At 34.8% G+C, this 15786-nt stretch overlaps 1 protein-coding gene across 8 annotated transcripts in view; it reads right to left on the bottom strand.

Moving 5' to 3' along the window:
• The window catches only part of LOC6043370 (guanine nucleotide-binding protein G(q) subunit alpha), a 67189-nt gene that overhangs the window by 26447 nt on the left and 24956 nt on the right, over positions 1-15786 (bottom strand). For 4 of the 8 annotated variants that reach the window (XM_038265237.1, XM_038265235.1, XM_038265234.1 and 1 more), the window contains exons 1-2: positions 11351-11516; positions 10204-10614 (exon numbers count right to left, since the gene is read on the bottom strand). In XM_038265237.1, the coding sequence (XP_038121165.1) occupies positions 10204-10321 (118 nt within the window). In that variant the 5' untranslated portion in view covers positions 10322-10614; positions 11351-11516. Of the gene's footprint in view, positions 1-10203; positions 11054-11350; positions 11517-15786 lie in introns of those variants that run through there. The other 4 variants (XM_001858577.2, XM_038265233.1, XM_038265231.1 and 1 more) reach the window with 4 other exon arrangements.

Here is a 15786-nt window from a genome sequence, read left to right as displayed (position 1 = left end):
CTTTATTCATACCTACAACTTTGCCGAAGATACCAAATCAATCAAAAAAATCCTTCAAAAGATACAGATTTTTGAATTTTCTTACATCGTTTTTGTATGGACAGCTGCCAAATTTGTATGAAAAATTATATGGACAAACTATTGATGCAAAATGGCTTCTTTGGGCATACCGAAGGTACCAAAAAAGTTTCAGTTGGATTAAAAAATACAAATATGAAAATTCTAAAAAAAGACCGATTTCGAAGAGTACTGCTCAGGGGTTACATACTTGTAGAAAATCCAAAAATTTCATATCTCCGAATATTTATTAAATCCTTTCAAAAAGTAAATTCCAAGCACTCCTGAATGTTTCATGAAGATATTTCATGGTTTAAGTGAGTAGAAGACTTTTTAAGTTTAAAGTTTTGCCATGCGCAAAGCGAACTGTCAAACTTTCTGAGCGTTTTTCTCGAAACATCGAGTTGATTTACGGGTGCCACGTTAACGAGATTGGATGGACCAAATTGGCTGAAATTTGGAGTGGGGACTCTCAGACATAACCCGTGACGATGCCCGATTTTGAAATTTCGTGTTTTGAAAAATTACAAAAATCTAAAACTGACGATTTTTCACGGGTGAAACAGAAAAAAAATATTCTCATCTTTTTTTAAAATAAACTTTTTGAAAATCGGTCATGCACACGGTCATGGTTTATGAGTCTTCACTAAAATTTTGAGTAGATTTGGTCAAAGCAGTGTTGAGATATCGTGGCACCCGCTTTTTGAAACTACTAACTTCAAATAGCTATAGCTATAGCTTCAAATGTATACCTATTTTGATGTCCTGAAAACACATTTAGAATAAAGTTTGAGTGTGTGCTCATACCAACCCTTGACATTTTTGCCGATTTACATGTATGTAACCCCTTAAAACAAAGGTTGTTAATTCCATACATTCACATCGCATTAAATTTTAAGAATAATAATAAAGTTTCTGGACCTGGTGAATTTTTTAAAGCACAAATAATGACTTTTGAGGCACAATGAAACAAAATCCATCAATTTGCTGTTTCTATAAAACTATTAGAGCAAGCTGTTTACAGAAATTTGCATTTTTTAATCGGCTCCGTGACATATATTTTAAATTTGATGAAATCTTTTTGCAATCATTTTATTTCTCAAAAAATGCACCGTTTTCTAAAAACTTGATTCTTTTTTACTACATTAATATGATTGTTACATCCAGTTTTGACGTGGAAGCTGCCTTATCAATGTATTAATTTAACCGAGACGAGCAGCACAAACTAAATTAAAATGGTTATTCCCAATCATACCATGATTAAATTCGGTCCCCGAAAAAAAATTCCGCACGCTTCGAATGCACAAAGATCTGAGCCCTAATCAAACCTCGTACAAAACTCAGCAGATTAGTCTTTTCAGCGAATTTCAATTACAAGTTGCATCGCTTTGACATGCTCTGTATACGTGTGTGTTGTATGTTTGTGCATGCTCCTGTTATTTTGGAGACTCTCGAACATTATCATTGCATTACTTTAACGACAACAACAGCAAAAAAGGTACACTACTACAAAAGTCCAATCAAATCGACAAGCGACGGTCGTCGCGCGGTTCACGAGAAAAAGGATGTGGCTGTGTGCGTCTGAATGGATGATTACATTTTCTTCACACATGCAATGAAAATCAGTACAGACTTGTTTTTTTTTTTAAGTTTGTTCTACGATTTTCCTACATTTTTTAAACTTAAATGTGCCAATTCCTGTAAGTCATTTTCCAACAGAATCATGTTTGTTGCTGTTCTGACTAAATTTCGCTCTCTTGAACCTGTAATCCGCGAGAGCAAGAGCCAAAATCATAAGAATATATTGCAAACAGGGCTTATGCGCATGTGCTGCTCCTAAATGTATGCTACTCACGATGTCATCCCATGTACTCTCTCTCTCTTTCTCACTTGTAAACTTGTTCCTATCTATGCTGTGTCTTCATCGTTTTCGTTTTTTACTTCTCAGGATATTGGCCAAAGCCAGAACCTGCCCGTTCATTGATTCAGTGGGGAATGCCAGCAGCACTAATAGATTCGTGGAACTTGCCAAAACGAAATCGACTTTGTCGACTGCGAAATGAGATTAGAACGAAGGGACACCACAATCGATAGGCCCCTTCGCGACTCCACCAAGCACCCCCCCAAGTTAGAAGAAGAAGTCCTCCGAAAGGATGCTGCCGGACTGTGGTGGTCCAGAATGGGCCAGCGGTTTGTGAATGAAAGCTTGCAAAGTACTGCGAAAGTTATGAATGACGTTGCGCGCCTTTGATTTATTGCAGATGCCAAACTGAGGCACCGTCCACTTGAGCACGTTCTTGATGGAGGTGACGAGGTGAAAAGGATTAGAACAAGAAGATTTGATTGAAAAATATCACAGGACACAGTGTGTTTTGTTGAACAAATTAAAGATAAAAAATCCGTAGGGGAAGGTGGGGCAAGACGACCATATGGGGCAAGAGGAAAAATCGCTCGTACGGCCGTAATTTTTACAATTTTTATTATTTCCAGTATGAGGAATTGTTGCTAGCAATGCAATTAGCTAATTCTTCTACCTCATAAACGCCAAAACGACGTAAGCGCCACGGGGCATAAGATTGAATGAAGTTTTTTCAAAACATTAGTTTTCTTATAATTTTTGGAAAGTACAAAATAAGGCTTAGGGTTCGTTTTAAGGCTCAATTTCTCAAAATTATATTTTTCCTAGTGTCCCTACCAATGACTTGTACCTATTATAAAGTATGATTTAACTTTTGGTTATTTTTGTTTAGAGCTTTTAAAAAATATTGTTAAGGTGGGGCAAGTATGGAGAAAATTAGGTGCATTTTTTAGTATGGAAAAAAATACGAATTGCTTTAACAACATATTTTATTGAGAAATAAATACATAAAGTAGTTAAAAACTGATAAACAGTTCATAAAAAATTGTCCTTCCAAAATATAGTTAAACCATGGAAGTTTACTATTTATCATCAAAGTCATTATTTTCTTTTTGGAAAAACGATCAAATTTATAGTAAAATATTATTATTCAATCTAACAATGAAAGAAACGTTTCCAATACATTCTAATCTGATGTATCTAAGTCAGGCCTGCCCAACGTCCGGCCCGCGGGCCGGATCCGGCCCGTTAAGTCATTTTATCCGGCCCGCGACGGCTTTTCAAAATAGTTCTATGACCGGCCTTTAGGGCTGTTCATAAATTGTAAATAAATTTAGAGTCAAAATTTAAAAGATAATCTTGAGATCAAATTTTCTGATATTTTAACGAAACATTTATTTGTTAAGTTTTTGATTTTGACATAAAATGTTGCTAATTCAACGTTTTGTTAGGATTTTGCCTTTGTATTTTTTTTAGTTTCTTAAAGTGTTGGCTGTTTTTACTTCTAAATGAATTGTTACATTTTTGAAGATTTTGATCGAATTTGATTTTTCATAAATGAGTAAGCAAAAATAATGTATTATTTCAGAACATCTTTTTAATTATAAAGTAAGCTGAAAAAAAGCTTCAAAAAAGCAAATTAATGTTATCAAAATTAAAGTCACTGTACATATTTTTTAAATATTAAAAAATCTTTCAAAATTAGTCAAGAAATCAGACAGGTTTTTTTTTCATTTGCTTCAATAATTCTAAGAAAATTTAAGAATGACGAATAAAAAACTATCAGATATGTATTTTTCTCCACTTTTTCTAAATTTTGTGACTTAAAACTTATTTTGAAATGATTTGTAAAATATTTAAATAAAGGTGCAGAACAACGCAAAAATTGTTTTTTCGTAAAGATGATTTGAATCCAAGCTTCGTTTCAATTAATTTTATCCTGTCTCGTTGATTTTTCAAACTTAAAAAAAGCAGCAACGGAAATGGAATGTTTTTTTTTTTGTTAATGATATCAGGTTATTTAATGTTAATCCACAAAAACAACTTCAATACAATTTTAACCAAAACAACATAAAAATAAGTGAAATAAACACATATTTGATAGTTATCACTAGTTTATTTTTTTTTTGAACTTTCACCAACATTAGTTCCGGCCCGCCACTGTTTCAGAAAAATCAGATCTGGCCCGCAGGGCCAAAAGGTTGGGCACCCCTGATCTAAGTGATAACAGTTCAATTGTTAGCAAATTAACATGTTGTTTCATGCATTGTTCCTCTTGCCCCAATGGGTTGTTCGTCTTGCCCCACTAGTTAAGTAAAACGTACGGAAAATCAAAAATTTTAAAAACAATTTTTTACATTAAAAAACAGGATTTTTTGAAAACTTGTTCTTGTTCTCAGTCAAGAGTTGTAATAAGATGATTATAAACAAAATCAACGTTTTATATGGGTTATAACGAGCATTAAATTAATTTTCCTTAGCTTGTTACACTTGCCTCACTTTCCCTTATGTCTGATATTTGGCACCGTGAAAGAAGGCTCTTTTCCGACATTTTGGCGGGTATACCGAAATATTTCTTCGGGGGTTCTAGATCAACTTTTTTTTACGATTTTTTTTTCGTTTTTATAGGATATTATTTCAGAAAAGTCGCTGAAAATCGATGCATTCATGTTGATATCCATAATATTTCTTATAAATATAATTGAACAAAATTTTACATCCAATAAAAAAGTTTACGAAACAAATTTACCAGATTTCTAGCTCTCTTTGAAATTATCCCAAAATCCATGCTAGAAATCCAAATACGACCAAAATAGTAGTTTATGCAACAAGTTGCAAAAAGAAGATTTTTTTCAGCACGAGTTGTACATTTATCCAACGAGGTTTACCGAGTTGGATAAATACGACGAGTGCTGAAAAAAATCAAGTTTTGCAACGAGTTGCTTACAACATTTTTTGCAATTCCGAAAAACGCTTATTTAATGTAATTTTATGATAACATTCATGTGTTTAGTAAATTCATCGTTCAAAACAAAACAATATTGAAAAATGTTACTTTTCGATACTAGTGCTAAAAAGTTCAACTTTTCAGCACCCATTTCAGTGCTGAAAAGTAGAACTTTTCAGCACTGTTATTGAAAGGTATTAATTTTCCATTCTGTTATTTTTGGTAGGGAAAAGTAGGCCGTTTCGTTTCTCCAGAAGGGCAGGAAAAGTTGACAGTTTCACAGTGGAATTGCAAAAATATATTTTTTCGTACAATTTGTCATGAAAATATAGCAACACATTGCCCGGATACAAATTTGAGCATAAAAAGCTGCTAAACATAAAGTATTCCACTTTAAAGTTTTTTATTGCCCAACATTATTTGTCAATCCACTGCCATATTGCACCATTACATTTTAAATTTTTTAACAAACAATTACATTGTAAAGAACAGTTTTCCTAACAAGTTCCATAAAAAAGAATCAGTTTTGGTTCAATATAAGCTGGTTACAAAATTCCGGGAATTCCCGGGAAATTTTAAATTTATCGAAAATTATTCTGATTCTGCTTGTGATTCAAATTTTGCAACAAAATTGTTCGAACGGCAACTTTAATGTTCAAAATGACGGTGAGGATCAATTAATGGCTTGATTGCTTTTAAAAAATCATGCAACTTAAAAAAAACAAAAAAAATCTTATTTTATATGCTGTCTTTCAAATTGTATCAATTCAAATAAATCATTTTTGCATTTCCGTCGTGACACTACTTACTCTTTCTGTCATTCTTGAACGATGAAACAGCCTACTTTTTTGTACCAAAAACAATAGAACCGAATAGCAACCCTTTTCAAAACAAATGCTGAAAAGTTCTACTTTTCAGCACCTAGGTGGATGCTAAAAAGTTGAACTTTTCAGCACTTGTTATGAAAAGTTATACTTTTCAACATTCTTTTGATTTAAACGATTCATTGACTCAATGCATGTGAACCTCGTTGGATAAATCTGTAACAACTTTTCAATAGGGCGAAACCCTCAGATGTAAACAAACTGAGTTTTTGTCAGAATCATATAAAGTGAACAAAACTGATTCTAAAACACTCTCCATAATCACAAAATTCCGAAAATACGTAGTTTTACAAGCAAAAAACAAAAGGGCTAATCAACAACATCAATCAAAACAAACCAAATTGAGTTTCCGCCCTCGTGTTTTCATCCAATCACAAGGGGCGAATGTAGTGTTTTCTGCAAGTTCCGACGTATATTTAGAAACACTAAATTTTCGTTATAATCTAGTGAATTTTAACCTGACAATCCTCAAAATGGATCAAAATGTATGTTTTTGATGTCTCTGACCACAATTCCACAACAAGCACAGATTTGTATGATCCTAAATACATAACTTTTTAATTTTAATTATTGTAGTATCGGATCTGGTCTGGATTCACAATCTAGATATGAAGGTACATAATTTACCGGTTCTTGGGACATCCGGGGATTCTGGGTCGGACAGTTGCACTACAAAAAGTTAGTGTAGGGAGGTTTAGGAGGAATGCCGTACAAAATCATCGCCTCCGTAACCATCGAAGCTATGCAAAGAAGGCAGGGTGGTGTCGCGGGGTGTCATGTCTCCCACTTCCGGCGGGGACACCCCAAGAAACGTCACTTCAATATAGACCACATCGTCAAACCAACTTGCTACTTACGGTGTATCCTAGCTCAACGAGTCTTGGCCTGAATCGGACTCCTTATGAAGGCTTTCTAGACCAATTTTTTATCACTGAGGTTGCAAATATCACTGTATTATCACTGACTTTAACGTTTCACAAAGATAAAATAGTTGTTTCACCACTTTTTTCTTTAAAAACCCGAAAAATGAACAAAAAACAAAAGGGCGAATCTGTTGTTTACTTTTGCTTTGTGGCGTAACCTGACGGGCTAAACCGTTGTTTTGGTTGAGTGGGTGGCGAATACGGTGGGGCAAAAATGGAGGCACGCTCTTCAAAAAGGCGTAATTTGTTTTTCTCAATTTTTAATAGCAAAAACACCTTAATTAATTTCAAATTGCTCTCTATGATGAAACTATTGCTATTTTCTATTACGTTTTGAAAAAAATGATGGTTTTTATGCTTTTTTGTGGAAATAGGAATTGATCGGAATTGCAAAATTTTGAATGTTGATTTTCCCGAAACGGCAGGATCGTAGGTTTCGCCCTTTTGAAATGTTGTTACTGAAATGTACGACTCGTGCTGAAAAAATCCTCTTTTTGCAACTTGTTGCATACACTACTATTGTATGTTTTAAATTGAGAAGTATTATTTTTCAATTCAAATTTTAAATCAGTGGGTAAAATCCATGCCTCTCAACCATAAAAAAAGGTTTTTTGTTTGTCTCCGTGACAAACTCGATAGAATAACTATAAGAATAAAATTGACACATAAATTAAATAAGATCATGCATAAATTGTGTTTTCCATGACAAATAACATGTTCTAGAATCAAACTTACAGCTTGTAAATAAATTATTAAAAACATTCAATTCATTTAAAAAATCAATTTCTTGTGCATATTTACTTGTAACCCATTTACATGAAAAAACAATTTTTTTTCAAATATTTGAAGCGAGTTTTTGAAATATGTATGGGTAATTCTCCGCCAACTCACACAGCAGTTGCCCCGACCCCTCTTCGATTTGCGTGAAACTTTGTCCTAAGGAGTAACTTTTGTCCCTGATCACGAATCCGAGGTCCGTTTTTTGATATCTCGTGACGGAGAGGCGGTACGACCCCTTGCATTTTTGAACATGCGAAAAAAGAGGTGTTTTTCAATAATTTGCAGCCTGAAATGGTGATGAGATAGAAATTTGGTGTCAAAGGGACTTTTATGTAAAATTAGACCTCCGATTTGATGGCGTACTCAGAATTCCAAAAAAAAAAAACGTATTTTTCATCGAAAAAAACACTGAAAAAGTTTTAAAAATTCTCCCATTTTCCGTTACTCGACTGTAAAAATTTTTGGAACATGCCATTTTATGGGAAATTTAATGTACTTTTCGAATCTACATTGACCCAGAAGGGTCATTTTTTCATTTAGAACAAAATTTTTCATTTAAAAATTTCGTGTTTTTTCTAACAGTGTAACAATGTTCTACAAAGTTGTAGAGCAGACAATTACAAAAAATTTGCTCATACACATCACGAGTTATCGCGATTTTACGAAAAAAAAGTTTTGAAAAAGTTGGTCGTCATCGATCATGGCCGTTCATGGTCACCCGCGACGGACACGGACGACGAAACAAAGAGAAACGTAAAAAGTAACTTTTTCAAAACTTTTTTTCGTAAAATCGGGATAACTCGAGATGTTTATAAGCAAACCCCTTATGTGTATATATCAAATTTTTTGTAATTGTCTGCTTTATAACTTTGTAGAACATTGTTACACTCTAAAAAATAACCCTGCAAAGTTAGAAAAAACACGAAATTTTAAAATGAAAATTTTTGTTTTAAATGAAAAAATTACCCTTCTGGGTCAATGTAGCTTCGAAAAGTACATTAAATTTCCCATAAAATGACATGTTCCAAATTTTTTTACAGTCGAGTAACGGAAAAAGGGAGAATTTTTTAAACTTTTTTAAGTGTTTTTTCGATAAAAGATACGTCTTTTTCGGAATTCTGAGTACGCCATCAAATCGGGCGTCTAATTTTACATAAAAGTCCCTTTGACACCAAATTTCTATCTCTGCACCGTTTCAGGTTGCACCTCTTTTTCGCATGTTCAAAAATGGAAGGGGTCGTACCGCCCCTCCGTCACGAGATATCAAAAAACGGACCTCGGATTCGTGATCAGGGACAAAATTTACCCCTTAGGACAAAGTTTCACGCAAATCGAAGAGGGGTCGGGGCAACTTTTCCCGATTTCGTGTGAGTTGGTAGAGAATTACCCGTATGCATTCTTTGGGCACCTTTCATATGGTACGAAGTTGATTTTTTTTATGATTTATTGGCTGTTGCAAATATTTTTTAAAGTTTTTGTCCTCTTCCCCTTCAAAACAGTCCGAAAAATCAGGGGCAATTTTAAGAGCATTCAGCTGGACACAATTTAAATAGCATTCTTCTCAATTTTAATCTTGGCCGGAGAGTGTCAATAACTTATTTTCAAATGATATAACAACAATTTTCGCTAAAAAGAAAAATTACAAAAAAGTTGTTAATTTTCATTTCTTAATTTAGCAGCATTCATTGTCCAATAAATAAGCAAGATCTATTTCCAGTTGTGAATGATTCAGAAATTAATATTATCTGAAATAAACCTGCAGTATTTTGAAATGAATAACATCAAGTTATGTTCTCTCTTTATTGTTTTGTTAATTTAAAAATCGGACCAAAAAGTATGGAAATTGTAATTTCCCGGGAAACGGGAAATATTATTTACCGGGGACGAGAAATTTTACGCTCTATGTTCTACTCGTCAAGTCTGTACCTATTTTGCGACTTAGGCTGGTCCAAAAAAAAGGGTTCCTTTGGGCTTCCTCCTGAAATCAAAGATGGGTCTATCACTGGACTAAATTCCAAATTTCAGCTCATTCTGTCCACGGGAACCCCTCTCTCTAATCGCTTTAAGTTTGTATGGGAAAAATCGTCAAAATGTATGGAGCAAAGCAAATGTTTCAGTTTTTTTTGTATTGTAAACTGTAAACTCGATAACAAATTTCATCGATTTTATACAACATTCAGAACGATTTTTTTTAAAGCGGTGCCGGACAATGCCCAAGATCTCGGATTTGGGCAGCCAAATCTCTATTTTTTTCTGAAATGATTCATTGGTGACAACCCACGTGCACCATCTGATACCCAGGATTGTGATAAGCTATATCAGCATAACCCATATGGCGGAATCGAAATCAGCAACATATTTCTTTCTGGAGTATAAACAATTGGCTCAGCCCCCGATTGGCGCAAAACGATTGAATTTAGTATGGGGGTTTGTATGGGGAAACCCTATTATTTGCATGTGGATTTTCATAATTTTAATTTTTAATCAAATTTAGAAAACAACACAATCGGATTGAATTTGAAAATATGCTCTAAAACTTTCCCGAAGAAAGTATGGTGCTATATTGCTCCTGTAAAAAGATACGGCGTTTTCAAAACCGGTCTAAATATTTTTTTTTTTAAATTATTAACCTAAGGCTGATAAAAAATTTACTTTTTGTATGACCAAATCAGAAAAAAATATATTCTAGGATCTATAATTTGTCGAAAGTCACATAAATGGGATAATATGGGTTAAACTTAAAGCTCGACTCACCTAACAGTAACAGTTTCAGCTCTCGCCGGGCATCCCGCTTGTCTCGTCGCAGCTGCCGCTCAATCTCCTGATTGATGCGCTTCTGCTCTTTGGCCTCCTCGGACAGACAGCACTCCATGGTTGGGCAGGAGCACTGAACTGCGTGAGTGTGGGTGTGTGTAAGGTGTTAAGGTGTTGCTACTACACGCCGCACTTCCACCGCCTCCGCCGACAATCCGTCGTCGTTCTCCTGCAGGACTCCCCCGGCGATTGTTCCGTAATTTTTATATCTTCTTTTGGTTATTATTTTTGTTATACTTATTAATCACACAAACATTTATTTATATTTTTTTGCATATAGATATTGATGATGTATTCTTCCGTTGCTTTGCGTACACGTTGCCGCGGTCAGATCAAAACTGGTCACACACTCTTGGAGGGGGGGAATAATTTGATTATTTTCACTTGCTTCTTGGAGGGCGCAGCACCTCCGACCGTGACACACCAACGAGCACACGCACGTGCCCCACGTGTTCGTTTGCGCGTAATTTGTGCAGCAGGTTTCCGTAGGTCTTCCCGAGGGGTTGAGGGGGCGTTGCAAATTAAATTAGGAGCTTGAACTAAACTACTGCGGGGAGGTTCGGGAAACACAATTCGACAGAACTTGAAAGGGACTCCACACAAGTACACAAAAGATCACAGAGATTTACGAAAAACGACGGCGTTGATCAAGTTGGAGTTGCCCCTGGATCACGATCCGGCGGCGTGACTGCAGGCTAGCCGGAGTTCCTGCTCCGGACTCACAACACGGGACTGCCGGATGTTCCGAATCTTTCGGATTTCATCCGCTCAACCGCGGACACACTCTTCACTGTGGAAAGAAAAATAAGATATTGTCGTTACGCCCAAGATCACACTCGATCGTCTTTTCTTGCTGTTGCTCTGTCAGAATCGAAGGTCCCTCCGGGTTCGCTCGAAAGAATCAATACACACACGCACACAGGTTGTTCTGGGAAATCTGATCTGCACATCAATTACGACGATCGCGCTCGCTGGTGGTCACGCAAACACTATCCCCCCAGGTAGCAGCCCCAAGCTAACGAGAGTTACTAAACACGGTGTACTAAGCCTCTCTCTCGCGCGCGCACACACACACGCTCCCACTCACAGTCGCAGACGGTTACGTTCTGCGCGATCCGCCGGATTGATCCCCCCTCACCGGGGATCACTCCAGGGATCCGCAGTCCAAGGAACGGGAGCGCTAACCACAAGCCACAACGACGAAGCGCGTACGCCCACACAGGATCCAGGAACCACCGTAGCCAGACTGAAAGTGGTCGCCGGTTGGCAGGGTCTTTTATAGTCTTCCCTCCAAGTCACCCCGAAGAATCGAAGAATCGATTTCCGAACATTCCATTTGGTTCTATAACCGTCCCAGATTTTCGTGAGGTTTCCCTTCCCGTCCCAAAGGGACACGTGAACCGTTCACCTCGGTTCCCGTGCGAAGTTTTCCTTTCAGCTTAATTAAATTACGGTGTGGACAGCGTGCTGGCCGGAGAAATCCCCGGCGAAACTATGATAAACCTATTATAACAGAGGGCGAACCTCAAATTAGATATTGGTACCAGGACACCACCACGGCAGTGTGGCGAGGACTTGAGGTTCACGACGGCCAGCAGCGATCGAATTTCCTACCCCTCCCAGGTGGTAACCTTGAGCCGTACAAGCCGACACAAATCCCTCGTCAGGTGACCGGAGGGACTTATGATGGGACGACTAATTTTTAAAATGGTTTTATAAATATAACCAAGTGAGCAACGTCCCAGGTTCACCGGGATTATCGAATAGCGCACACAAGTAACTTTTTAAATCCTTTGGGTAGGTATATTGGCGAAATGAAGTGAACATTTGCTACGAGCAGTTATTTCATTCATAATTACCTTATTTTAAATGAAAAGGTTCATATACTACATAAAACCGTCCAAACATTGAAATGCTGATTTGTAGGGTAGAGTAGTCATCAATGAGACACGGGGAACAATGATAAAATGGCTCTAACAAGTCGTAGTTTCAACCAATCAGGCTCATATTTGGGGGAAAGGTGTATCTACTGGATACACGTCTGCTATAATAGTGGCGTTGGTTATGGACGCTCCCTTGAAAAGTTATTCATAAATGTTTGATTTTGGGGTGTAAAAGTAAATGATGGACAAAAAATACTTTTTCGCTCGTAGGCTGCCATTTACACCAAAACTAATATTTCTTCAAATTTCTTTCGACGTTCCATAGGGATTGAGTTGGGCTACAATGTCCTTTCATTAGGTTTGACCAAAATTTAGAATATACCCAGAATCCAGGGCTGTCTCATTGTTCCCCACTCATTTTAGCCGATGGGTAACAATGAGACACTTTGATTTTCCTTCATTATACATTTCAAAATCCATGTAAAGCTTTCAAAACATGAATTGAAAGTGATTTTTGGCATATTTATAGAGTTTTAACTTCATTTAACCAAACATACAAAGTTATTTGGTAAAAATATATGGATTTTACAAAATTTTAATACTTTTTAGTATTACTTTTCTTAATTAAAGTTTCATGTTGGCAAAATTGTTCTTAAATGTTCAAGGTAAGTCACCTGCTACGGAACAATACAAAAACATGATGTTTTACTAGAAAAGTATTGATTTTCGTAGAGTGTCTCATTGTTCCCCAGCTGTCTCATTGTTCCTGCCAAGTGCGTCTACAATGAGACAGTTAAATAACTCTGGCTGTAGATGTCGGATCGATCTCATATTTTGGTCAATGTTAGAACACACTAAAAGAAAGAAAATGCAACAAAAAGCTCATAAAAACATGCTAATGAAAAAATCAGAAAAATCGTTGAAAGTTGAAAACCAAAAGTGTCTCAATGATGACTACCCTACCCTACCCCAACTGTCTGGAAATATTTTCCTAATGGAGTTTCTAGGTGTCACAACAAAAGCATGATTTAACATATTAAACCCCGTTTGCACCTTCTTACGGTATTAGGGTTCTTTTCGGCCTATTTGAAAATAGAATTCGTTATAAATTGTGTTATTGAAATGCTAAGGCCATGAAATTAACATTTTAAATTAAAATTTACCTTCAGCGACCCTTTTCTGTGGTCCTTTTCGGCCCCAATCTTGAAAAAATGACCAAATCTCATTGTTTTAGTCCTAGATGAAAGCTTAAGCTGTCGCTTTTCTCGAAACCGACTTGGAAAATCAAATTTGGCCTCCAGAAAACCTGTATCTCCGGCGAGTTCCACCAGATCAGATCGCTCCTGGGACCAAGCTACAACCGGTAACCAGTTCTAAGGTGGCCGGGAACAAAATGACCGTAGATTGTAATAATTATCAGTTTCTTGGAGTTTGATACCACCTGTAATCGATTTCAAAGTGACCATTACGGGTCAGAGAACAACGGCATCTAGGGCTAATAATTTTTCACGAGTTCGCGGGGATCGCGTAATCTGTGAGATTTGCTCTTGGTCGTAAACTTTGATCAAATCCATGAAATGCCGAAAAAATCGAAAAAAGAATTCAAACCGATTTTGAACAGCAATTTTTGTGTCAATAAATAAAAACGTGCATTAACTCAAACTTACTAACTTAACATCTGGAGCAACATTTGAAAGGGGCGGTACGACATTGCTCTTACGGCATCTAACTTTATAACCCTCTATGCCTAAATTTTTTTTCGATTTTTTTTTATTTTTCCAGTGTTCTGGAGGTCATTTTGATCAACTTTTGTTCTACGAAATCTTTAATTCTCTTGTTTTATATTTTTCTTGTATCATTTATAATACTTTAATTTGCATTTATCTTGTTTAGTTTATGTTCGTTTCTTATAGTATTTGGCTTACTCTACCACCTCCTATCATTGCCTTTTGGCTATCTAGTGTTTTTTCACGGTTTATAGTCACTTTTTAATTTTTTTGCTTTTTTCACATTTTCTTCTATAGAACGATGCCATAATCCAGGGGCGCCTAGTCTGGGGGGGCACGGTACTTTTTGCCCCCCCCCTAAAATTTGGCTGGGGAGGCAGCCCATACATTGTGCCCCCCCCCCCAGAAATTTTGGAAGAAAAATATTTTTATTTCAATTATAAAAAAAACACACAAATAATTTGTACACACGGATAGAATTCCTGTAAGCGAATCCGTAAAATAGCTCAAAAACATTTGTTGTTTTCGAAATCGCTGAAATTTTTCGAACAAAATCGTTTACAATTTTCTGGATTTAGATGCATTTTTTTCTAAATCGACAACGTTTTATCTATACCACTGTGCTCTCTAGGAAAATCAGTAAGCTTAGTACAAGAGCACAGAGGCATCGGTATATGATTTGAGAGATGTCGTCAACATAGATTTTATGGATTTGCTCATAAGATTTCTATCTATGCATGTTGTTTCAAAAACATAACCAATGTACTTTTTCCATAGCACCTTATCTACAATCAAACTTACGCAAACTCTTGCGAAAACAATCATCAAGTTTTCAATCGCAACATTCTGCGATTTGCCATTGTAGATCAGGATTTAGCTAATATAAACTGGAACACTTTTCAAAATGGTTATTTGTTGACTGCTTTACAAATTCTTAAATTCTAAAATTCTAAAATTCTAAAATTCCTAAATTCTTAAATTCTTAAATTCTTAAATTCTTAAATTCTAAAATTCCTAAATTCTTAAATTCTTAAATTCTTAAATTCTTAAATTCTTAAATTCTTAAATTCTTAAATTCTTAAATTCTTAAATTCTTAAATTCTTAAATTCTTAAATTCTTAAATTCTTAAATTCTTAAATTCTTAAATTCTTAAATTCTTAAATTCTTAAATTCTTAAATTCTTAAATTCTTAAATTCTTAAATTCTTAAATTCTTAAATTCTTAAATTCTTAAATTCTTAAATTCTTAAATTCTTAAATTCTTAAATTCTTAAATTCTTAAATTCTTAAATTCTTAAATTCTTAAATTTAAATTCTTAAATTCTTAAATTCTTAAATTCTTAAATTCTTAAATTCTTAAATTCTTAAATTCTTAAATTCTTAAATTCTTAAATTCTTAAATTCTTAAATTCTTAAATTCTTAAATTCTTAAATTCTTAAATTCTTAAATTCTTAAATTCTTAAATTCTTAAATTCTTAAATTCTTAAATTCTTAAATTCTTAAATTCTTAAATTCTTAAATTCTTAAATTCTTAAATTCTTAAATTCTTAATTCTTAAATTCTTAAATTCTTAAATTCTTAAATTCTTAAATTCTTAAATTCTTAAATTCTTAAATTCTTAAATTCTTAAATTCTTAAATTCTTAAATTCTTAAATTCTTAAATTCTTAAATTCTTAAATTCTTAAATTCTTAAATTCTTAAATTCTTAAATTCTTAATTCTTAAATTCTTAAATTCTTAAATTCTTAAATTCTTAAATTTAAATTCTTAAATTCTTAAATTCTTAAATTCTTAAATTCTTAAATTCTTAAATTCTTAAATTCTTAAATTCTTAAATTCTTAAATTCTTAAATTCTTAATTCTTAAATTCTTAAATTCTTAAATTCTTAAATTCTTAAATTCTTAAATTCTT

Source organism: Culex quinquefasciatus, chromosome 3 (assembly GCF_015732765.1).
Source record: "Culex quinquefasciatus strain JHB chromosome 3, VPISU_Cqui_1.0_pri_paternal, whole genome shotgun sequence".
NCBI classification, from domain to species: Eukaryota; Metazoa; Arthropoda; class Insecta; order Diptera; family Culicidae; genus Culex; species Culex quinquefasciatus.
This window is presented reverse-complemented; position numbering and strand designations above follow the sequence as displayed.